This window comes from Meriones unguiculatus, chromosome 7, assembly GCF_030254825.1.
Source record: "Meriones unguiculatus strain TT.TT164.6M chromosome 7, Bangor_MerUng_6.1, whole genome shotgun sequence".
Lineage (NCBI taxonomy): Eukaryota > Metazoa > Chordata > Mammalia > Rodentia > Muridae > Meriones > Meriones unguiculatus.
In genome coordinates, this window is record NC_083355.1 from 7,102,270 (window position 1) to 7,125,108 (window position 22,839).

General features: G+C 49.8%; 2 protein-coding genes across 4 annotated transcripts in view; one reads left to right on the forward strand and one right to left on the reverse strand.

The window, feature by feature from the left end:
- Nucleotides 1-16,341, reverse strand: part of Tmem104 (transmembrane protein 104) — a 57,227-nt gene extending 40,886 nt beyond the window's left edge. Inside the window, exons 1-7 of the mRNA XM_021635241.2 lie at nucleotides 16,195-16,341; nucleotides 15,500-15,612; nucleotides 7,700-7,821; nucleotides 4,555-4,636; nucleotides 4,060-4,156; nucleotides 3,231-3,311; nucleotides 196-295 (exon numbers count right to left, since the gene is read on the reverse strand). Coding sequence (XP_021490916.1) covers nucleotides 196-295; nucleotides 3,231-3,311; nucleotides 4,060-4,156; nucleotides 4,555-4,636; nucleotides 7,700-7,821; nucleotides 15,500-15,544 — 527 coding nt within the window. The 5' untranslated portion in view covers nucleotides 15,545-15,612; nucleotides 16,195-16,341. The remainder of the gene's footprint in view (nucleotides 1-195; nucleotides 296-3,230; nucleotides 3,312-4,059; nucleotides 4,157-4,554; nucleotides 4,637-7,699; nucleotides 7,822-15,499; nucleotides 15,613-16,194) is intronic.
- A 30-nt stretch (nucleotides 16,342-16,371) lies between these two features.
- On the forward strand, nucleotides 16,372-21,561 carry Nat9 (N-acetyltransferase 9 (putative)). Of its 3 annotated transcripts, none has more exons than XM_060386428.1 (7): nucleotides 16,372-16,505; nucleotides 16,842-17,061; nucleotides 19,066-19,175; nucleotides 19,799-19,942; nucleotides 20,737-20,796; nucleotides 20,949-21,043; nucleotides 21,126-21,561. In XM_060386428.1, the coding sequence occupies exons 2-7, from the start codon at nucleotides 16,985-16,987 to the stop codon at nucleotides 21,264-21,266; spliced, it is 627 nt and encodes a 208-aa protein (XP_060242411.1). In that variant the 5' UTR covers nucleotides 16,372-16,505; nucleotides 16,842-16,984; the 3' UTR covers nucleotides 21,267-21,561. The 3 variants fall into 3 exon arrangements, with proteins under 3 accessions (XP_060242411.1, XP_021490934.1, XP_021490927.1); XM_021635259.2 differs by having other exon boundaries at nucleotides 16,391-16,505; nucleotides 16,976-17,061; nucleotides 21,150-21,561; XM_021635252.2 differs by having other exon boundaries at nucleotides 16,402-16,505; nucleotides 16,976-17,061.
- Nucleotides 21,562-22,839: the final 1,278 nt, after the last annotated feature.

The window sequence follows — 22,839 nt, forward strand, 5'->3', positions numbered from 1 at the left end:
GCACAGTATAGAATGTGCCTTGTGAGGACAGAGGGCAGGGCTGGGCCTGTGGTGGAGAAGGGTCTTAGGAGTGATGTTCCCTAGGCTGTGGGTTCGTTGAGGGTGGTGCCTCTAGGGAAAGTCCTTGTCCAGCTGGTGGGGCAGGCCTGAGGGTCTGCAACCCGTGTGGGGATGGGAGATGAGGGGGCTACGCACCAGGTCACCTGCATGAGGGAGAAGGGCACGGCGGCGGCATAGATGGCGAGGTCTCCATACAGGTAAATAATGATGCAGAAATAGAACAGGTTGACTCCCACTGAAAGCAACAAAGCCACACGTCAGGGAGCTGGAGAGAGACACGTATGCGTTTCTTTTCTTTACTGCTTCTGATGCTCTCAGTTCTTCAGGCCATTTGCCTTCTACAAAAAGTAGGAGAAAAAAAAATGACCCCAAATTCCCTTTTCTTATCATGGCTGGCTAAACTGTGAGGCTGGCAGGAGATGCCTCAGCTGGGGATTGGGGCCTGAGAGACTCGGAGAGGCCTGGAGCTCAGAGAGAGGAATCTATGCTGGTAGGGCCCGAGAGATGGCACAGAGACCGCTGTGCCTGATGATCTGAGTTTGCTTCCTGAAGTCCTCACCGTAGAAGGAGAGAACCAATCTCAGGAGGTTGTCCTGTGCCCTGCCCCTGGCTTTGGCATACACATGCCTCCCCACAACAAACAAACAAAATAAGCAAAAATCAATGTAAAATAATCATAAATAAATGGATTTTGGGTACAAAGATCCAGGCCCAGAGAAGCTTAGGCACTGGTAGCCGGGGCTGACACCTGAGGGTCACAGTCCCAGAGAACCAGTTCCAAACTCGCATTTAGACGAAATGCTCAAGTTCCTGATGTCACCAGTCTTAAGCTGCTGGCTTCTCTAAGAACAGGAAGAAAAATGAAGTGACAGTTCCCTTTTAATCCTGGTGGCTCAGAACAGCCTACAGGTCCCCAGGGGACAGCCTGGGGCACGTTAGTCCCGGGCTATCTGAGGTCAGCTCTGCTCTTCAGAGTCCTGAGAAAAATGGCCAGGAAAACACGATTTCTTTTTTAGAACCCATGAGGGCACAGCACCATGCTTTTTAAACATGACAGGTGTCATACCCTTCCCTGACGTGTCAGAATTGACCTTGATGTGGCTTGAAGCTCTTGGGGCTGTCTGTCATTCATGACCCGGGCTCTAGGTAAGGCCCACTTCAGCCTCCCTTCCCTCTGGGACACCCATGTTCTCAGTGAGAAGGCTCTACCGCCTCCCCAGCCCCTTTCTGCAACCTGCCAACAGTTCCCGTGTTGGCTGTTATGAACTGCCATCAACTCCCCTTGATCAATAAAATTTCATTACTAGACACAAAGTGGGAGGATCAATGAACTTCCTGAGAGGACGTTAATGTCTGGGCCTGGCATTTCTAACTACAAGAGATGAGTGTGGAACCCTGGGGAGCCTTCTGTGGAGGGTGCAGCTCCAGTGAAGGTGACAGGAACAATGTGGCAGTCTAAGTCATTGAACAGAGCAGACAGGGGTGAGCTGACAGCCCAGCTCTCACAGAGGACATGTGTCAGTGTCTGAGGGGGGGTTGACAGTCCCAGCCAAGAGGCAATTCTGATCTAGAGGCCAGAGAAATGCTACTTCACAGTCCTACAGTGCTCAGGACAGGCGGCCATGACAAAAGGTTAGCAGCCAATGTCACCAGTGCCAAGCTTGTGACCCGTAGCAGGTACTGGTAAAGCTCTTTAGTAGCTGGGGATGCTCCCCAGCCACTGTGCTTATTTATGTGAGATGTGGGCAAATGAGACAAAACAATCCACTAGTACATAGACACCTTAAAGAAATCAGGCAGGAGCACGGGGACCTGAGTTCGGATCTCTAGCACCCCATAAAAAGGCCAGACATGCTCCTGCAGTCCTAACACTGGGGACACTGGGAACAGGGGGCAAGAGGGGTGTAAGCCTGTCAGCCAGTCAGCCTAGCTCAACGGCTCTGCTCCAGGTTCAGTGCGAGACGTGCACTGAATATAAGGAGGAAGGCAAGGGAGGAAGACACGGGACGTCAGCCTCTGGCCTCTATGCACGTGCGTATGTGCACACACACACTTAGATACACATACACACACACAAATAACGAGGGCTATCAGGACGGGCTAGGGAGCACATGGATTAGCATATGGTTTAGAACATGTGTGCTCTCCCGCTGAAGTGTACTTGCTTTTCAGCCTTGAATGTGGAGGCCTCTGAGTGGCTGCCGGGAGGGGACATTCAGGTGCTCTCCCTTAGTGGCTGGTGAGTGACAGAAACGGAACACAGGGAAGGACAAAAGTGGGCCCAAACACAGCAGAGCTTTGAGGAATTGTGGAAATCCCCTTCTAAACTGGCCCAGAAAGGCGGATGGAGCCAGTTACTTCTAGCCTGTGCCCATAATCACCCTTCCTGGACCAATCGCCAGTCTCCACCTTTAATGACACACTGAGTGCTTGGTGTTAGTCCCAAGTCAAGAAGGTTCCCATTTCTGCAACACTCCCCTCTCTCCACAGCCCCACTCAAGATCAGAAAAAAACTAGCAAAGATGCCTACTTGGCAAATTGGGGAGGCTTTGACAAAGGGGCATAAAATCTTCTAAGACAGCTTAGAGAGAAGGACTTACAGAGGCTGTGCTCCACACCTGAAGAAGTAGGGACAGGATAGGTTTGAGTACTAAATATTAAATTCTTAAAACACCTCATTTTTAAAAAAAAAATAAGATTTACCCCAGAGGCAGCAAAGGCTATCACTGGCAGATACCAGAGTCAGGTGGACACCTGCAGGTTGTAGCAAATGCCAGCCAGGAACAAGCAGAGCCCAGAAGGCGCATGTCGCCTTAGCTCTCCAACACTGGCTGTCACCGGGCAACACCGCTGTGGGCTCCTAGCGCCCTCTGCTGGCTGACAGGGGACCAGGCGTGTGAGGCCGATTCTATTACTGTGTGCCATTGGCTTCTTCCGCTGGAAAGCAACTGGTAGGATGGCTAAACCTTATTCTTCAGGCTAGTGCACAGCAAGGAACCCCAGGAAAAGAATGGAGAGCAGGTCAGGCCTCACAGCAAGCCTGCTCCTCTGGTGCTCTGTTCCTACGCATCTGCTCTATCCTTTACCGTGGAACCCCATTATAAAGGGCAGGACTTGAGCATAGGTCAAATGCGCTCCAGTGCCCCACACCATCCTAGGATGACTGTTACCTTTATTGAAGAACATGGACGCCATCTGTCCCATTTCCACCCGGTCTGTGATTTCAAAGAGGTTGGCTGATGAACGTCTCTCTGTGGGGCCGGAATAGAGAGGGCAGTGGTTGTTCACCTCAAGAGCGCTAAGGGGGGCTGCTAGAGCTCTGAAAATCCAGAGAACAAGTCTAGAAATCTCTAGAACAAGTATATCATCAAGCTTCTCCAACCCTTGAAACATTTTCTCCCCTCACCATGGGCTCCTCATGCATGCCAGGTGGGCACTCTTCCACTGAGATACATTTCCCCAGCACTTTCTTCTGTCTGTCTGTCTGTCTGTCTGTATATGTGGTGTTGGGGATGAAGCCCAGAGCTCAGGGCACACTAGGGAAGTATATTACCAGGAAGCTGCACCCCCAGCCCCAGGTCTAAGGAGAATCTGAGTATGCTCCTTATGGGGACAGCAGGTGCCCCTAACTCTGGTCAGCACAGAGATGAGACAGTGAGATGAGAGTGTGTGTATTTTGGGTGAGGGAGGGGGTGTATGAGAGGATGAAGCCAGAGAAGCTCATGGATGCAGGCAGACCCTGATTATTTCAGTAATTATAGAAGGGGGGAAACTGAGGCACAGTGATACACACAGGAGGCAGATCCAGCAGAGGCCAGGCCTGCACTCAGATCCTGAGTCCTGTGCTCTTCTGTGTATTCTACTTCACTGACCTTTTAAACTGATACTTTAGGAGATGTCTGCAGGGCAACTCCCTAGGAAGCTCCCTACAAAGACAAGGGGGGGGGGGCCCTGCTGACCAGGGGGAGTGTGGAGCCTGCCCAGCAGCCCAAGACTTACGCACAGACAGGATGGGCCGTTTCTCTGCCCGCTCATAGTTGTCTTGGGTGAGGATATCACTGTCTGAGGCTATAGAAGAGTCTTCATCATCCTCTTCCTGGGAGATAGTAGGATGGACAAGGAGAGGAAGAGGAGGAAAAGTCAAGGAGAGCTGAGGGTCCAGTGTTAAACCCCAGTTAACAGTGGCCCTTCCTTGCTCATGTTCTCCAGAAGGTGTCCCTTGGAGACTATGTGTGTCCTGTAACATCAGAAGGTGGAGATGGCAGGATTCCTGGCATAAAGGTTCAGAAGGACTGAGTGGACACCAGGTGGCTATGTCAGGGACCGAGGTCCCAATGCTAAGACAGCAGCCACTATGTGTGGCCCTTGGGCTTTATGTGGCTTCTTAGCTGCATCCCTGGAACTTGGGCCAGGGCTGTTGGAGAGAGGCCTGCGATACTACACTGGTACGCAACTGAACACATGTACCGCCTGAGGACGAGGCCATGCACACACCTTGTGGGTCTCTATCCTCTTCCATCGGAGTTGGGCGTTGGCTGCAGCCATGGCCTCCATCACAAAGGTGGTTGTCACAAAGCTGAGGGGGGAAGCCACATGTTAATGGCACGGAGAAGGTTGCAGGAAGTACAGTTTAACCAACTAACAAACCCACAGCATTCTCCTGAGAACTGTTCCTTACAGAAATTCTGAGATGGTGATCCCTGGCTAAAATCCATGGTTTGGGGCCAGCAAGATGGTTCAGTGGGCAAAGGTGTCTGCTGTCAAGCCTGATGATCTGAGTCGATCACAGGGACCCACATGACAGAAGGAGAGAACCTATTCCTACAGGAACATGTGTGCACACGCGCTAAATAAATAAACGTAAAAAAGAAATTAAAGTGTCACTGTGCACCCCAAATGATTTTCACTATCAACCTCAGAGACGCTCTCCAATACACAGGAGAAAGGGTATGAAACAGGCTGATGGGAGGGTGTGCTGGCTTTTATGTCAACTTGACACAAGTTGGAGTTAACTGACAGGAGTGAACCTCAATTGAGAAAAAGCCCTTCATGAGATACAGCTGTAGAGCATTTGCTGAATTAGTGATTGACTGGGAAGGACCCAGCCCACGAGGACCACCCCTGGGCTGGTGGTCTTGGCTCTATAAGGAAGATGCTGAGCAGGTCGGGGGAGCAAGCCAGTAAGAAGCAGGCCTGCAGGAAGATGCCTCTGCATCAGCCCCTGCCTCCGGGTTCCTGCTGTTTGAGTTCCCATCCCGACTTCCTTCAACGGTGAACAGCAACGAGAAGAGGGAGCCAAACAAACCGTCTCCTTCCCAGGTTGCTTTGATCATGATGTTTCATCCCAGCAGTAGTAACCGAAGACAGGGTGACTGCTCTAGCTGGGGTGGAGAAGACCTGCAAGTAGGGAATGCAGCCCTGGTACCCAGAAAGGGCCTGCTGGGGAGACAGTAAATGGTGCTCTGAGGTGGCATGCTGACTTGTTAGAGGGGCCTTGTTAGAGCTTCTGGAAGGACAGCAGGCAACTTTCACTTCTTGCTAGAACACAGACCAGTGGCCGACTTTCAATTCCACATTAAAGTGAGGGCCGTGAGATGGATGACTGAAGATGCATCTCCATTCTGGAATCCAAACCCTTTTCCTTTGGCAGCACTTTCATTTCCTAAGTAACTTGGCTCATTTTAAAATAAGCTTGTACACCTGTTTCTCTAAAGGGACACTGGGAAATGATACAAGACACTCGCCCACAGCCCATAGAGCAGCTGGACTGCACTGTGCGCCCCTTCACAGAAAGACAGGGTGCTGCCTTTGGCTGTTGCCACCCTGGGTGTGAATCTACTTGGGCCAGCATTTGTCTCCCTGGTTTCTGAAGCCAACACAGCTCTGTCCCCGCACCCTCTGTACTGACAGTAGCCAGCAGTAAATGCTCAGCCCTACAATCAGGTGGGAAAGGACCTGCTGGGCTGCCCACAGTTAAACCCACATCCCTCCACCACAGGGTAAGGAATGGGTGGTGGATCTCTGAGCCTGAAGGGGCCCAGGTTTCTCATTATCTTCCCTAATTGGCTCTTCTAAGGACTCTGCTTTTCCACATCTTATTGGAAGCAAAGCTGAAATCAATCTTAATTAAGGCATAAGAACGCGTCTTACAGTTTCACAAAGCCAACTCACTGATCAGATTCAAACATAAATGGGCTTAGCAGAGAGAGGCATGGCATTCCCTACTGGAGGGCCTGTGATAATCACTCCCCATTCAAATGGCTGCCTTGCTGAGGAGCCCTTAAAGGGGACACAGTGACATAAGGACAAGGACCCTGAGAGCTCTTGGTTGCCAGAGCATGGGTATGTAATGAGGCAACAGTACTCTGAGGTTTACCCCCACAGTTCCCCAAAATAAAGTGCATGAAGAAACCCCAACCTTTGGGTGTGAGCCCCTCCCATGAGCCTCTTCTGGGTCTGTTTCCTTCAACTTTTATCTTTGTTTCATTCTTTGTAGCTATCTACTATGCATCTAAAGGTGACCTTCCACTCCTGTTGGTGCCACAGCTGCCCCGAGCACTAGAGTTATAGGCTGTGCACCACCCCACCTGGCTTCCTTCTATTTTTAAATTTATTTTATTTTTTATATATATTTTTTGCCTATATGTGTGTATGTGCACCAAAAACCAAACCAAACCAAACCAAACTACAGCAAAACTGTGCATTTTCCATAGAGGTGAGGGCATCAGAGCCCCTGAACTGGAGTTACAGGTGGTTGTTAGCTACTACCATGTTGGGGCTGGGTAAACCCAGGTCCTTGGCAAGAGCAACAAGTGCTCCAAACTGCTGAGCCAGCTCTCCAGCTCTGAATTCCCACTTCTTTAACACTTTAACACAGATGGGTTCCTACCTGGTGGAGGGGCCTGGATTTGCCTTGCTCTACATATTTTCACAGCTTGGGCCACTGTGATGGGACTTCAGAGTGACACAAGAATCGCCAAGAAGAGGAGGCGCTCTCTGCTCTGAAGCACCAGCTGCCGACCCCTCCAACATGTGGTCAACAAAGCAAATGTTCCTGAAGGCCTGGGTGAGTGGGGCAGACAGAAGGCAGGTCCTTAAAAAAACTGACTGCCCCATATGTTTGTATATGTGTGCGTGTATACATGTACACATGCGTGTGTATAGAAATGTGTGTGTGTGTGTATATGAAAGTGCCTGTGGTGAATTTTTTAAAGCAAATCCTAAATTGTGAACTGAGTTCCTAGCCTGCCTTCATGTCTGCTAGAGTCCTCTTCAGTGGTTAGGTGCTGTCTTCTCAGAGAGCAAGGATGGATGGTTAGAGATAAAAGTCAGAGCAGGGAAGCTGAGTTTGCCAGGACTAGCTGGCCATCATCTGGTACTCCAAGGCCTCGTCTGGTACCCTGGCCTAACTGCTCAGGGCTGAGAAACTGTTATATTAGCAAAAGGCCCTTTGATCTTTGCCTTGCCCTGGGCGATCTAACTTAAGACCCACTTACCTACATATATGCAAACAGCAATCTCCCTACCCCTCAAGAGCTTTCCTGGTAATTAAGAGACATTCAGGCTCCCTGGTGGACTTCCTCCAGTCTGTCACCAGCCCAGGAGTGGCAACCCACCCTCCACCCGTCTCAGCTCTTACCTCATGAAACCCACAAATACCAGCAGGATGAGGCTGACGAGCCACCCGGCAGTGGCAAAGGCCTTGGGCATGGTGAGCGCACCTGTGCCCACGATGAGGTTAAACATGTACACCAGCCCGACCTGAAAACAACAGGAACAACATTCAGCCAGGGGATTAATTAACCTGAGGACAGCTCTGGGTGACTTCACAACTGTGGAGGCCTTCTTAGGTCTTCACCAGGGAGACTGGGGAGGGACAGCACCTGAATCCTAAGGAGCCAAGCATTGGGAGGCCAACCATTTGCATGGTCACCCAGAGGAAGACAGCCCCTCCATCTCCATCCTTGTCAATCTCAGTCTGTTTTTGACTATTCAAAGCCATGTAATAACCAGCTCTCCTCAACCTGGCAGGGGCTTCCTGAAGGCAGAGTACCACAGGTAGGACACTGGCACAACACTGGGCAGTGACATCCACTTACTCGACTACACCCTTTTCCCTATACCAACTTCGGGATTATGGCTTTTTGTTTTCCTTTGTTTGAGACAAAGCTTTGTTATGTAGTACTGTTTGGGTTAGCACTATGTAGCCCAGGCTGGCAATCTTTCTGTCTCAGCCTCCCAGGTCTCAGGATTCCAGACATGCATCACCACTGCTAACTACCAAGTTCAGGATTTAAAAACAACAGCAAAACTTGGCATACAGCCAGAGAGATGGCTCAGCGGGTAAAGGTGCTTGCTGCCAAGCCTGACAACCCAAGTTCAAGCCTTAGGACCCACTGACTCTGACAAGTTGTCCCCTAACTGCATGAACGTGCACACACATACACATACTATATAAGTAAATAAAAATATAAAACCTGACTTATAATTTGCATGCCATAAATTAAATGCAAAGGTCACCACCAGACCCTGTTCAGATTATCTCGGGCATGACAGCACACCTCTGGTCTTCTGAATTGTAATCAGACTTTCTACAAGTGACTGTGGCTATAGAGTAAAGAGGGAAGAGACAATAAGGACAGAGACAGTGATTACAGTGTGAGATAAATGGAATGAAGAGAAGAACGGTGGCTTTGTTGCAAGAGATAATGTAAAGTACTTTAAACAAATGTTACTCAGCTAGTTCTGGCGGCCCACTCTTGTAATCTTGGAATGCAGGAGTTTAAGGGAAGAGGAATACGGGTCTGGCCAACCTAGGTTTCACAATGAAATACTGGAGAGAGAGAGAGAGAGAGAGAGAGAGAGAGAGAGAGAAGAAGAAGAAGAAGAAGAAGAAGAAGAAGAAGAAGAGAAGAGAAAAGAAAAGAAGAGAAAGAAAAGAAAAGAAGAGAAAGAAAAGAAAAAGAAAATCATGAACTGGACAGCCCAGCAGGTAAAAGTGCTATGGAAAAGCCTGACCCACAGTTTGATCCCCTGAATCTGTGTAAAGGTGGGGAGAACCAACCCCCAAAGTTGTCTTCTGCCATTCACACTTGGGCTGTATCATGTGCACATTCCCTGCTCTGTGCGCCTTCCCCCTTCCCAAGGAAATAAGGTTCAAGGAAAGGGACTTCCAGGTTCGAAGGCTTATAGTGGGAAAGGTAGGGGTGTTGAAGGGCCTCAAATATGGGGTTCAGGGGAACACTGAGACATGTGGTTGGGGGTAAGGACTTTATTAAGAGTTATGAATGCCATGGGCAGACAGACAGAAAACAGCATGGTGAAGGCTCTGAAGGAATCTCCCCCTTGGCATGAGTGGGAGGCATCTTATAGTTTTTAGGATGGAGATGGTTTCACAGTGTAGCCTGCCGCCAGACTCTCTGACTGCCATGCTGCAGGGAGGATGGGGAATGCGTGGCCACCCTCCTGTCCTCAGGTGAGAGACCCTAGCACCTAGCAATCTGTAGCTAGGGATTCACAATGTCCAGATCTGTTTTAGGAGACTGCAGGAACTGTGGTCTGAGCAACAGCTGGAATCTAACGTCGAATTCTTACAGGTGTCTGTAGGGTTTTCTGGCAGCCACATAGTGGCTGTGGTCAGTGAACCAAGCCATGCAAGACACAGGCCCTTGTGGAAAGTGATAGAGGTGCCATGGTTTGGAGGGTTTTAAGCAGACGTGACAGGCCAAGAATCCTCTATCTTGTATTGTTGCTGAAGCCATTTCCAGGTTTAACTAGAATCTCCTTGATGGAGAATTCCATGGAAACTATGCAACTCTATTCTAGGAACTAAAGGTCAAGATGTCCTAAGCAACTTATCTCAGCTGGTGTTAAAACTGCCTGTTTGTGTGGAACCTCCTCCAGATAGCCTCTTATCTTTGCCTCTAAGTATCTGTTAAAACTGGTTGCTTCAGACTGCTTACTCTTCAAAGATAACTCCCCACCCAACCTCCCTACCCCCAGCTGATGAGCAAGATGGCTGGACCAGGTCTCTGCCCTTCAAAATCCCATGTTCTGGAGACCCAGGCCACACCTAGGTCCCTGTCTCGTGTCATGTCACCCACTCCAACACCTGGGTATGGTCCCAGCCAGCTACAATAAGGACTTAGAGCTGGCTATACACTGTATCTGAGTGGTCACCTCTGGTGAGCTCCCCATGTGCACTCACAGACTCCAGCTGACTCCAGACATCTTCTGGATGCCCAGAAGCTTTGCTCTCCACATGGCACCTTTAAAATATACACTAAGCAGGGCTAAGAATTTTACTTTATGAAAACAGTCTAGGTGAGGCTTCTCATAATGGAAGTAAGAAAAAGGCAAAGAGCTTTAAGAAAGTGACACCAGGCAAAAACTTTATAGGAGAATAAGGAGTATACAATGCATTTGTAAGGGCTGGAGAAATTGCTCAGCTGTTAAGAGCACTGGCAGCTCTTCTAGAAGACCCTGGTTCAATTCCCTTCACCCACATACAGCTCACAACTGTCTGTAACTCCAGTTCCAGGGGATCTGACACTCTCATATGGAGATACATGCAGGCAAACACCAATAACCATAAAAATAAATAAAGCATTTAAAAAAAATTTGTAGAAGCCAGGCATGGTGGCAGGCCTTTAATCCTAGCACTCGGGAGGCAGAGGCAGGCAGATTTCTGAGTTTGAGGCCAGCCTGGTCTATACAGCATGTTCCAGGACAGCCAAGAAACACAGAGAAAACTTTTTCTGAAAACAAACAAACAAACAAACAAACAAACAAACAGGGCTGGAGAGATGGCTCAGTGGTTAAGAGCACTGGCTGTTCTTTCACAGAACACGGGTTCTGTTCCACGTGATGGCTCACAGACATCTATAAATTCAGTTCCAGGGAATCTGACACCCTTTCTGGCTTCTGTAGGAACTACAATCATATTATTCACATATATACATTCAGGGGAAACATGTGAAATTTTAATTAAAAAGAAAGTAAACTAGAAAACAGATGGAAGTTGTTTGTCCTGCTTTGTTGCTATTTTTAGGTCCAAAGTAAACACTGCGTCCACTGGGAGCTCAGCAAGCCCTGCTGTGTGAGGCAGGATTTCTGTGCCATCTGTGGGCCTCAACAGTCTGGGTGCATATTAAATCCTCTTTACTTCTGGGAAAGGCACTCAGTGAGCACTGGTCATGAGGAACAGCCAAAAGGAAGCCACTTTCAACTCAAGTCACAGGCCAGGTTAAGAGGAGCAGTGGAAAGGGAAAAAGAGGTCACATGACAGTGGGGAGGAGGGTGGCAGAAAGTGGAAGAGTTAAGACCCTGCTGTATTCCATGTAGATAAACCCACACCCACAGGCTCACCGGACTCCTCTGTGCTGAGCTAGCCGCTCCCTGCCCAAGAGAGCGGTGTTCTAGCTGCCTGCCTCGCTTTCACCCACAAGACACCCAGGACACCCAAGCATCATCTCAGAGTGAACCCCCCTGATGACATTCAAAGGAGTCACAAGGCGGCAATGATGCCTGAGCCCTGATCAGGATTTAAGACTGTAGGGCTGGGAAGATGGCTCAGTCAATAGCGTGCTTGCCACGCACACATGAGGACTTGAGCTTACTCGTGAGCAACCACATAAAAACCTCAGTTCAGCTGGGTGTGGTGGTTCATTCCTTTAATCCTAGCACTCAGGAGGCAGAGGTAGGTGAATCTCTGTGCCTAGTCTACACAGTGAGTTCCAGGCTAGCCACTACATAGTAAGACTCCGTCTCAAAATAACAAACATTCAAACAAGCCTGGGGGGTAGCATGCACTTGTCATCCCAATACTAGGGAGGAGGACCCAGGAGGACCCTTGGAGCTCCGTGTCTAGCCGGCCTCACTGGACTGGCAAGCTACAGGTTAAGAGGACTTACTGCAGCTCACAAGCATCTATAATTCACTGCAGGGGACCTAATGCCTTCCTCTTGCCTACATGGACATCTGTGCACATAAACACACACACACACACACACACACACACACACACTAGCTTTAAATACTAAGAATAAATCTAAAGAGAAAGGGAAGAAGGGAGAAAGGAGAAGGGAAGAGGAAGGGAGGGAGTGAATAGGGAAGTGTGCCACCAGAGAGATGCTCAGTGGTTAAGAGCACTTGCTGGTCTTGAAGAGGACCTGGGTTCAGTTCCCAGCACCCACACGACAGTTCACAACTACCTGTAGCTCCAGTTATGGGGCATCCTGCGTCTTGTTATCATTACAGGCACCAGAGGTACACATGCACAAACATTTATGTAAGCAGAACACTAATATGCACAAAATAAATAAATCTTTAAAAGATAGTAATTTTTAGCTTGACGTGGTGACCCCAGCATTCAAGAGGCTGAAGCAAAGATCATGAGTTCGAGGATAGCCTGGACTACATAGCTAGATTCTGTCTCAAAAAACAAAAACAGGGCTGGAGAGATGGCTCAGCAGTTAAGACCACTGGCTGCTCTTTCTGAGGACTGGGGTTCAATTCCCAGTTCCCACATGGCAGCTAATAACCATCTGTAACTCTATAGTTCTAGGGAACCCGATATCCTCTTCTGGCCTTTCTGGGCACCAGGCACATGGTACAAAATACCAGAAGGGGGCATCAGATGCACTCTCGCACACACCACATATACATGCAAGCAAAATACCCATACACATAAAATTTAAAAACAATAACCAACCAATACACACACACACACACACACACACACACACACACGCACCCCAGATTTATTTTCTAGGATGGTGGATTAAGAGACCCTAAGGTAATTCAGAAAAGGTGGCGGAAGGGGAAAGGAGTTTAAGGGCCAGAGGCTGTATGACAAGGTAACAGTGTCTTCCGGACACACACACACACACACACACACACACACACACTGGTCATGACAGTGTGCACAAGACCTGCACAAGCTCAAGCCACACCAGACTAAGTCCCAGCATGGAGGGGGAAGGATGGTGTGAGGTCAAGTGACTACTGGCAATGGAAAGCTGTGGAGACAGGAAAAATCAGTAGCCTTTGATAAGTGAACCATGGTCCAGTAAGATGCCACAGGTCCCAGAATATACTGGCAGCACAAACTGAACTTGATGGCTTTTTATTTTTTTAGTTTTGACTTAAAAGGACACAAAGTGGAATGGGTAGGGAAGTGGGGTGGATCTGGGAGGAATTGGAGGAGGAGGTCAGTATGTTCAAAACACATTGCACAAAATTCTCAAAAAACTAATTAAAAAAAAACAACCTTAGGATCTGGAGAGATGGCTCAGTGATAAAGACCACCTGTTGCTCTTGAACAGGACCCCAGTTCAGCTCACAGCACCCACATGATGGCTTAGAACCAGTGCTAGCTCCAGTTCTAGGGGATCTGATGCCTCCTTCTTGCCTCCATAGGCACCGCAAGCATGTGATCTATATCTTTTTTTGTTTTGGTTTTACCAGACAGGGTTTCTCTGGGTAGGTTTGGCTGTCCTGGACTCACTTTGTAGACCAGGCTGGCCTTGAACTCACAGAGAGCCTCTGCCTCTGCTGGGATTAAAGGCGTGTGTCAACATGCCTGGCTCTATCTATCTATCTATCTATCTCATATATATATGATATATATATTTATGTGTGAATAAATATATATATGTTCCAAGTGTTCTTACACACAAAAAAGTGAAACAAATATGCACAGGAAGAAGGTGCTTTCCTCATAACTCTGACCATCATCTCCTGGTTAATGCTACCCTATCACCACGAGCACCCATCTTTTCCCCACATCTCTCTCTCTTTACTATTAAGCTAAAGCAACACAGCACTTTATTTATGGCAACTGCAAAGACCCTGGGTAAAATAAAACACATACAAAATGGAAGAGGAGGGGCTGGGGAGATGGCTCACTGGCTAAGAGCACTGGCTAAGAGCTCTCCCTGAGGACCCAGGTTCAATTCCCAGCAACCCATATGGCAGCTGACAACTGTCTATAACTCCAGAGGACCCAACGCCCTCACACAGACATGCACACAAAACATCAATGCACATGAAATAAAAATAAATTATTTTCAAAAAAAATAAAAGGGGAAAAAGGGGGTGGGGGAGCTCCAGAGGCATGCAGGCCTAACTGTCCAGGCCTCTGTGGACGCATGGCGGCATGTGTGAATGAATAACTGCCTGAACAGGAGGGGGCATAAGAAATGGGGACATAAGCTGCTTTCCTTCTAAAACTCAGTCTTAGCAATGACTCATTTCCTCTAAGTTTGTAGTTATTGTGAGAAAGAGGCAGAATTGTGGCAACTTGTAGGGACAGGGCCGACATCTTACTGCTGACAGAGGACAAGGACCCATCACATGACCTCACACAGAGGGTGACTGTCCATTCCATTCCAGCATTCGAGAGGGACTTTCCCTGGCCAGCTGCAGAGGTGAAAGGGGGCCTTTGTAGCTGCTTGCGAACAGCAGGGCTGCTGCTGAAGCCAGGCAAAGTCTAGAAAGGCGGCTCTGTGGAGGAGAGCTGCTTGCTGTGTGTGGTGGTAGCTGGCAGTGGGGTGAGTCAGTCCTGCTTGTTCACACACCTCCAGCTACGTATCCAGTTAAGGCCCTTTGAGCAATAACCACAACCAGCTGGATACTACACAAGAGAAGATAAACTGAGTGTGTGGGAGAGTGAGGGAGCCCCAGAGTCAAGATGGAGAGAAAGCAATTGCTCTAATTGTCATAATTGCTGACTCGACCAAACTGCAATTGGAAGTCTCTGCTGTTCGCTGCCTCTTTCAACATCCCAAACCATAAAAGTTGTGCAATTTAAAATTCAGCTGAAGACGAAAGGGTGTGCAGGCCGCTGAGATGAACTAAATGCTAAGGCAACAGCTGTCAGGGGCTGCCCACCTGACTGGCGGGGTTGTGTGCAGTCTGCAGGGGCCCTGAGACAGACGGCGGGAGACTCACAAGTTAGCTGTTTGGCTTGGCACTCTGATAGGCGTCCAAAGGAGGACTGGAGCTGGAGAGACAGCTCAGCAGTTAAGAGCACCTGCTGCTCCTGCAGAGGCTCTCGGTTCAATTCCCAGCACCCATACTGCAACTGCAGCGTCAGGATAGTATCTGGTGCCCTCTCCTGGATCCGGCAGGTGCAGTGTCAGGATAGTATCTGGTGCCCTCTCCTGGATCCGGCAGGCATGCACACATCCACACACACACATAATTAAAAACAAAGCTTTAAAAAACACTACACAGACAAAAGGGGACCGAGCCTGATATTCATAGTGTGAGCCACGACAGCCGGACCCTGACTGCAGCTACGTGGAGTTTCAGTCTCGTTGTCACCGGGTTCTACCTAAACCAGGACATTCATTACTGCAGTCCACAGACAGCAGGGGCTTCTCTAGAAACCAGGAGCATGACGGGGCGCAGAATGCACAGACAGAGAAAAACTCACATAAGGAGAATAGAGCGCCCCGGTCTCTGTGATGTCACCCGCCATCTCCAAAGAGTGAGGAAGGGCTGGCCGAAGAGGCTACTTCTGTGCAAGGCCAGCAGCTGCTGCGGATCCTAAGACAAAAGAGTAGAATTATTTTTCCTGGCAGAGGTGAGAATGGGGGAGACTTGCAGCCTGCCCCTTCTACCTGTAGCCCTTTTATTTCAGACACTTTGGCCTAAGTATCTGTCACGAGGCAGCCTTGGTGGGACATAGCTCTCTGGACAATGCCTTCTAATTTTACTCTTGCTATGCAATCACTTCTCTGTACCTGGGTGTGAACATTCCAAATGACTCAGGTGCCTTCGGGGTCACTAATCGTCTCTTGCCATCACAGCCCCCTTTCCCCTAAGGTGCTTATTTCATTCCAGTATCTGTGTGCTCACGACTGGACAGCCCACATAACTGTCTGCCTCTCCCACAGCAAGGAGCCAGGTTTTCAGGTCGCCCGTCCACGCTAACTCCTTGCCCCAAAGCCTCTTTTAAACGGGGCCTCCTGCTCCCTCACCTGCCTTCTTCTGCCTTTCCTTAAGGCTCCCCACCCTTAAGCCTCCCTCTCTTCTCAAGAGTCCATCTCTGAGTCTCTCCCTTCCTTCCCTCCTCTCCAAAATTTACATCTATCTTCACCCCATTCTTCCCTACTGTCCATCCCAGACCTGCAGCACAGCTAGCTCCGGTCCACAGTGGCCACCGCCTCCAGCTCCGCTGCTGCCACCCGGCGCCAGCTGTCCCGCACCGGCGACCGCTGCGCGCATGCGCTTGCTCCTTAGCCCACCTTCCGGACGAGTGCGTCGGGAGGGACCCAGGGCGCTGATTGGACGCCTCGTGGGGGCGGGGCCGGGATTGGGGCCCTCCGGATGCCGTCTGCGTGGCGGAAGCGGACGGTGCGCGCCGACGCGCATGCGGAAAGCCCGGCTCTCTGAGAGCGGCCTGTTGTTGGGGACGCCTTCCTCAGCGGGGGATGGGTGTGAGTTTGGCAGTTTGTAGGCTGCGCTGTTAGAGGGTACCACTGTCGTACCACGCAAAGGGCTGAGGCCTGAGGACTTGGAGTGGGGCCGGGGGACGGGAAAAGGGGAAGGTCAGAGCTGGGTGGCATGGACTTTGGAGGGAAGGGTTGGAAATAGGTTTAAAGAAGGGTTAACCGGTCATTTTGGGGTGGACTCCCCGGACTGGGGCACGTCGTTTCTGAATCCTGATTATATGGCCCTCGATCCAGGTTCTTCGGGATGGAAACCGCAGCTCAAATTTGACCCCTGAGATGAGAGCCGAGATTTTTTGACCACTTCGGTTCTTTTTCTTACAGTTTGTATTTGTGAGGGAAAGGAGGACGCTCTTTGTCAACGCAGCCCCGCCTCTACAGGAGAAGCCTGTAGGAGTTCCCACCCTGCATGGAAAGACACTTGGAGCTCTGAAATCTAGAACTCTCCCCGCTTTTAGGCAGCTACAATGAGGCTGAATCAGAACACCGTGCTGGTGGGCAAGAAGGTGGTCCTGGTACCCTACACCTCGGAGCACGTGCCTAGGTAACTTCACCTGACTGGTTGCAGTGTGGAGGGAACAGGGCGAGGCTTTCCTCAGTCCTAATCTAGGAGCCTGTTTCGTTCTAAGCAGCATTACTTGTGCGGTGCTGCACATCCCTGATTCCAACACAACACTTGGGAGGCAGAGGCAGGTGGACCTCTGTCAGATGGAGGCCAGCCTCCTCTACATACTACGTGCTAGGGCAGCCAGGGCTGCATAGTGAGACTGTGTCTCAAAGGGGAAAAAATTCCATGCAGGAAGAATAAAGCTGAAGGGGAGAACTTACTTCCTTTTCATTTCTCAGCATTCTTTTTGGCCTTTTCAGTTAGGAATTACATCATCTAAATGTATGTAGCAAAGAACAAGGAAATGTCTTCTTCCTGGTGGCATTTCCTGGTATCAGTAAATAGGACACTGTCATTCTGGAGACTTAATTAACTAGTGCTTGTCCCAGATGTTGAGTGCTGCATTATTTTGATGCCTACTTTTTAAAGGCCAGAAGTGAGTTCTAGGGACTCTTCCTGAGTTATGGTAAACATCTGGTAGGCTGAGAAATGGGCTGTGTAGGGGATGGGGGCATCCTTTACCAGTAGTTTTACTTTTGGGAGGTCTCTGACACCCTGTCTTGTAGAGGTCTGCCCAACCCTCTTTGCCCAACCTCTTTGAGGTTTGTAGAGGACATTTAATCCAGCAACATAGCTGCTCTAAAGGGATCACATCTAAAGGCCTTCTAGGGCTGGAATACAAACTTGCCTTTAATCCCAGGAGACAGAGGCAAGAAGATCTCTTGAGTTCAAGGCCAGCCTGGTATAGACCAAGTTCAGGTGAAGAAACACTTAGGACCAAGAGAGGTGGTACTCACCTTTAATCCCAGCGTTTGTGAGACAGGGCCATGCAAGATCTCTGAATTCGTTGAGTCAGTCAGTTGAGAGACAGTGCAGTAGAGTTGAGTTTGAGGGAGTTTAGTCCATGGAATTCAGAAGCAGTTTTTACTAGGACATTTTTATAGAGACAGGTTGTAGAGAGAACAAGCTAGACATGGGTGCGAAAATGAGCAAAAGAATGACAAGGAGCCAGGAGATTAGAACAGACTGCTAGAGTTAGCTTGAGGCCAAGCAGAGCAATTCTATCAGAAACCGAGAAGCCAGATTGAATCAGTCATCTTGGAGAGGAGTTTGAGGCAGAAGAGCTGAGTTGAACCAGCCAGCCAGAGTTCAAAAAGAGCTAGAAAGGGTGTGCTTCTTCAGCAGTAAGTCTCAGAGGCTGAAAACATTCTAGGCCCAGGTTCACAGAGGCAGTAAGCCTCTGAGATGACAATTCCTCAGGATCTGAGGGATGTTTGGTTTCACACTGCCTAGGTGGGAAGCTGGGCAAATAGAGATGTCGCTGTCTGGATTTGCTTGAGGGAGGAACCCAACTTTTCTGGTTGGTCATATCCTTTTGTTTGAGTCTTCTGTCAGTACTGTGGGGCCCTCATCCCTACCTTCCACTTCATCTTGAAAAGTGCAGTCTTTTGGGTTTTTTTTTGGGGGGGGTATTTTTTTTAATTGATTATATATTAGCTGAATATCTGCAGTGTGTTTGACTTAGAGCTAAAATGACTAAAGTCCCTCACTCTATAGCACTTATCCTCTCACTATGCAGTCCTGGCTGCCTAGAACTGTGTAACTTAGGCTAGCCTCAGACTCCCCAAGGCTGGGACTAAAGGTATGTGCCACCACACCCAGTGTCAGATTCTTGTTTGTTTGTACTTCATACTTCATAGCTACTTGGAATTGTGGTATTAAAGGCTGGCGCAGAATTCTCTGCAGTCGAAGCTTGAACTTTCATCTTCTTGCTTGTTCGTTTGAAGAAAGGGTCCCCTGTAACTCAGGCTGGCCTCGAACACCTAATCCTCCTGCCTCCACCTCCCAGGGGCTGGTCATCCAGGCCTGTCCCTCCACACCCATTAAAACCCTTGCTGTTGAATCTGTACCATTCATCAAAGTCTTTCGTCTCCTCGCCAGGTACCATGAGTGGATGAAGTCAGAGGAGCTGAGGCATCTGACAGCCTCAGAACCGCTGACCCTGGAGCAGGAGTATGAGATGCAGCGTAGCTGGTGTGAAGACGAAGACAGTGAGGAGCCCCCACCCCCTAGTAGCCTCTACTCTTCCTCCCTTTCTCCCACCCCTCAGCTGTTGCCCCTTTGGGGCCATCACTAGACTGCAGTAAAAACTTTGGAGTTTGCTTATACTTGAACTATGAAGTGGTCCCTGCGGCTGACCTTACTGTCCCCCTGTCTGAGCAGTCACTGGCTGGGAGGGATTTAGAGAATAAAGCAATTTGATTTCCAGCTGTTAATTTAGGCTCTGCTCTTAATGTCTCTTGCCATAGCCTGTTCCTTTGTCTGTACCAAAGGGTAGGACCTATTTTCCCTGCTTCAAATCAAACATGATCTTGGAACTCTGTACTAGGCTCTGGGCTCCTTTTTTCCTGTGGGGCTCAGAGACAGCAGTATCCTGCAGTTCTCTGGTTTGGGTAGGAACACCAGCCTCCCTTTTTTCCTCCTCCCTAAATAGGGTTTCTCTGTGTAGCCTTGGCTGTCCTGGACTTGCTTTGTAGACCAGGCTGGCCCCAGACTTCCAGAGATTAGTCTCTGCCTCCCCTAGTGCTGGATTACAGGAATGCGCCTTTGTGCCTGGCACCTCATCTCCTTTTTTGAAGATTCTAGGTGCTAACCTTGTTACATCTGCCCTCAGAATGCACCTTCATTGTGCTGGATGCAGAGAAATGGCAGGCCCAGCCTCGCCTCCCTGAAGAGACCTGCATGGTGGGAGATGTGAACCTCTTCCTCACAGATCTGGAGGACCCCACCTTGGGGGAGATCGAGGTCATGATTGCAGGTTTGTCCCACCTGGGCCAGCCAGAACTTCAGAGAGCTTAGTGGATGCCCAGGGGTAGCTCAGTCAGCTATTGTCAGCCAGCTCTTGACCATGGCAGATCTCCTGTCCCACACTCAGTATGGCGACTAACCCTTGGGCTCATTACTTCCTTCCATATGCCTTGGTATGAACTTAATCTTTGCTATTGTCTGTTTGTCTGTCTCTGTGTGTGTGTGTGTGTGGTATATAGGCCAGAGGACAGTCTTGGCCTTTGTTCCTCACCTGCCATCAACCTTTCTTTTTGTAGGTTTTTGTTGGTTTGAGACAGGGTTTCTCACCAGCCTGGGAGTTGCCACATAGGCCAGGCTAGCTGGCTGTGCCTACCAGTACTGGGCTTCAAATCACATGCTACCACACCTGGCTTCTTTACATGGATTCTGGGCATGGACTCTGGTCCTCCTTGCAAGCATTTTACTATTGAGCCATCTCCCTAGCCTTCAAAACTCCATCTGTTTCTTTGTTAGGAGGGGATCCTCCAAAAAGCAGCAATTCAGGAGATATCCTGCCATGCTGTGGAGGAATCCTTTCTGCTTCTGCATCCTTGGTCCTTATAGGCTTCTGCCCAGAGCACCCTAGTGAAGGGAACAGGGTTTAGATTGCTGGGAGCCTCACATGCCCTTTCCCTTTTCTGTGCCTTCCTTTTTCCTAGGCAGAATGCTAACAGGAGAGTTTTGACAAATCAGTGAGCCACGACTTGTCAGGTATACACGCTGAGCCTGGTGTCTGGTACTAACTACAGTGTGCTCTTCTCCTAGAACCCAGCTGCAGAGGCCAGGGCTTTGGCACTGAGGCATCTCTCCTGATGATGGCTTATGGTAAGACAAACAGAACTGATCACATGGGTAGGCCTCAGCTGTGCCTTCTTCAGGGAGAAAGAGGCAGATGACAGGCCCCTCTACTGCAGACTGGGACAGAGGGACAGAAGAGCGGAGTTTTTACAGTTTGCCCTTTTCTCTTATAACTGGAGGAGTGAAGAAGCTAGGACTGACCAAGTTTGAGGCCAAAATCGGGCAAGAAAATGAACCTAGCATCAGGATGTTCCAGAAACTTCACTTTAAGCAGGTAAGGGCATCGGTGGGGAGGCCTAGGGAAGTAGAGCTGTTGGTGTTTGAACTTGAGGCTGTAACTCTGTTGGCCCCTACAGGTGGCTGTGAGCAATGTCTTCCAGGAGGTGACACTCAGGCTGGCAGTGAGTGAGCCAGAGCAGAAGTGGATTCTGGAGCAGACGAACCACATGGAAGAGAAACCCTACAGAGCAGGATGCAGTGACAACCACCCAGTGTGAGCAGGAGGGTTAGAACTACCCACTGTACCCAAGGCCAGACAGCTGCACGGGAGATAGATGTACAGTACCTTCAGTCTGCTCCAGGCCCTCCTGAGCCGGAGTGTGCCTTGGCCGCCCCTGGCAGGCAGTGGCTAAGACTCCTTCCTACTCCCAACCATAAGCTGACCCTAACTGCACTGGAACAGATGGCTGTAGTCCAGCAAAGTCAGGGTGGAGGTGGGAACTGGAGGCTGGAAGGGTCTGAAGAACCAGCATTTCCCTGGGGTCCTGGCTGAGTAAAACACTTGTTTTGGCAGCTTTCCTCGTTCCTTCATTCTTCATGGAGAAGACTGGGGCAGGGATAATCAATCCTGTTGTCAGCCAGAGTGACCAAGTGGGCTTGGACCTGGAAAGACAGGCGATCTGGTAAAGGAGTGGGCTGGCCCCTCTGCCTACTGTCCTTTCAGCTCTTTGGAGCCAGACAGGTCTGAGGGAAGAACTTGTGGACACAGCTCCTTGTACCCGGGGAGCGTCCCCGTCAGAGAAGCCTGGAGCCTGGGGCAGGCGAGAGAACCAGGGGCCACTCTCAGCCCCTCTGGCACATTAGGCTCATGGCCATCCCTTCAACTTACCACCCTGTGCCTCTGGACAGCTTCACTGAGCCTGGCCATTAGAGGGCAGCAGAGGCCCGGGTTCAGGATGGCCAGGCTGCTGGCAAAAGTCCTCCAGGATGTGTGGGAGGCTGTCCTGCAGGAGGGAGCCCCCATTCTCTAACAGTTATCTGAAGTAGTCATCAGGAGAGACCAGGTGTGTTTTCAAAACAGCTCTGACAAGAGGTTAGAAGTGCATTTGTGATAGAGTGATGGCTCCCAGCCCCGAGTCCTGGCGTCTTATCCGGGCTGCAAGGGGAAAACTGTTCTCCAGAATGCCTGAATCTGGAGTGAAGCTTACAATTGGCTCCCTTTGGACTCTGCTCCAGACCTTAGTCAATTCTGGTCCAGCTTAGAGTCAAAGGTCCACCAGCAATTCTCCACCCAGCAGGTGAGGTAGGGAGGGGTTCCTCCAAGCCCTGTGGGGTAATTCTTTGGCCTGTTACAACAGCCTGGGGGCCTCCACCTGGGGTCAAAGGGTAGAAGCATGGGTGGATGAGGGAGGCCAGGCCCAGCTGAGCAGGCAGGCACAAGATGATAGGTACTGAGATAAGGGCTCTGGATGATCTCTTTTAAGGCTGGTGAGATGGCCAGATAGTGACTGGCCCTTCTCCCAGCCCATAGGGCTCCAGGGCAGATCCATTGTCTTACTTGTTCCTTTCAGACCAGCAACCTGGTTCTGAGTGGTCTTTCTATAGAACAGGTGAACTGCCACACTCCTTTTCATTTTTGAACACCTCTCCTAAGACCTCCTGGCCCCGCACTCTGGGCACTCAAGGGCCTCTATTAGAGGCAGCATATCCCCATATCCTGGGGTTGCAAAGTCCCTTCTACCCCAGCTTGACACACAATGTGTCCTGGGGCCACTTTTCTCCTGTGCTGGGTATCTGTCTTCCAACCAGTCCATTGGGAGGTGAGGGAGGGTGTCTGGGCCAGGCTCAGAC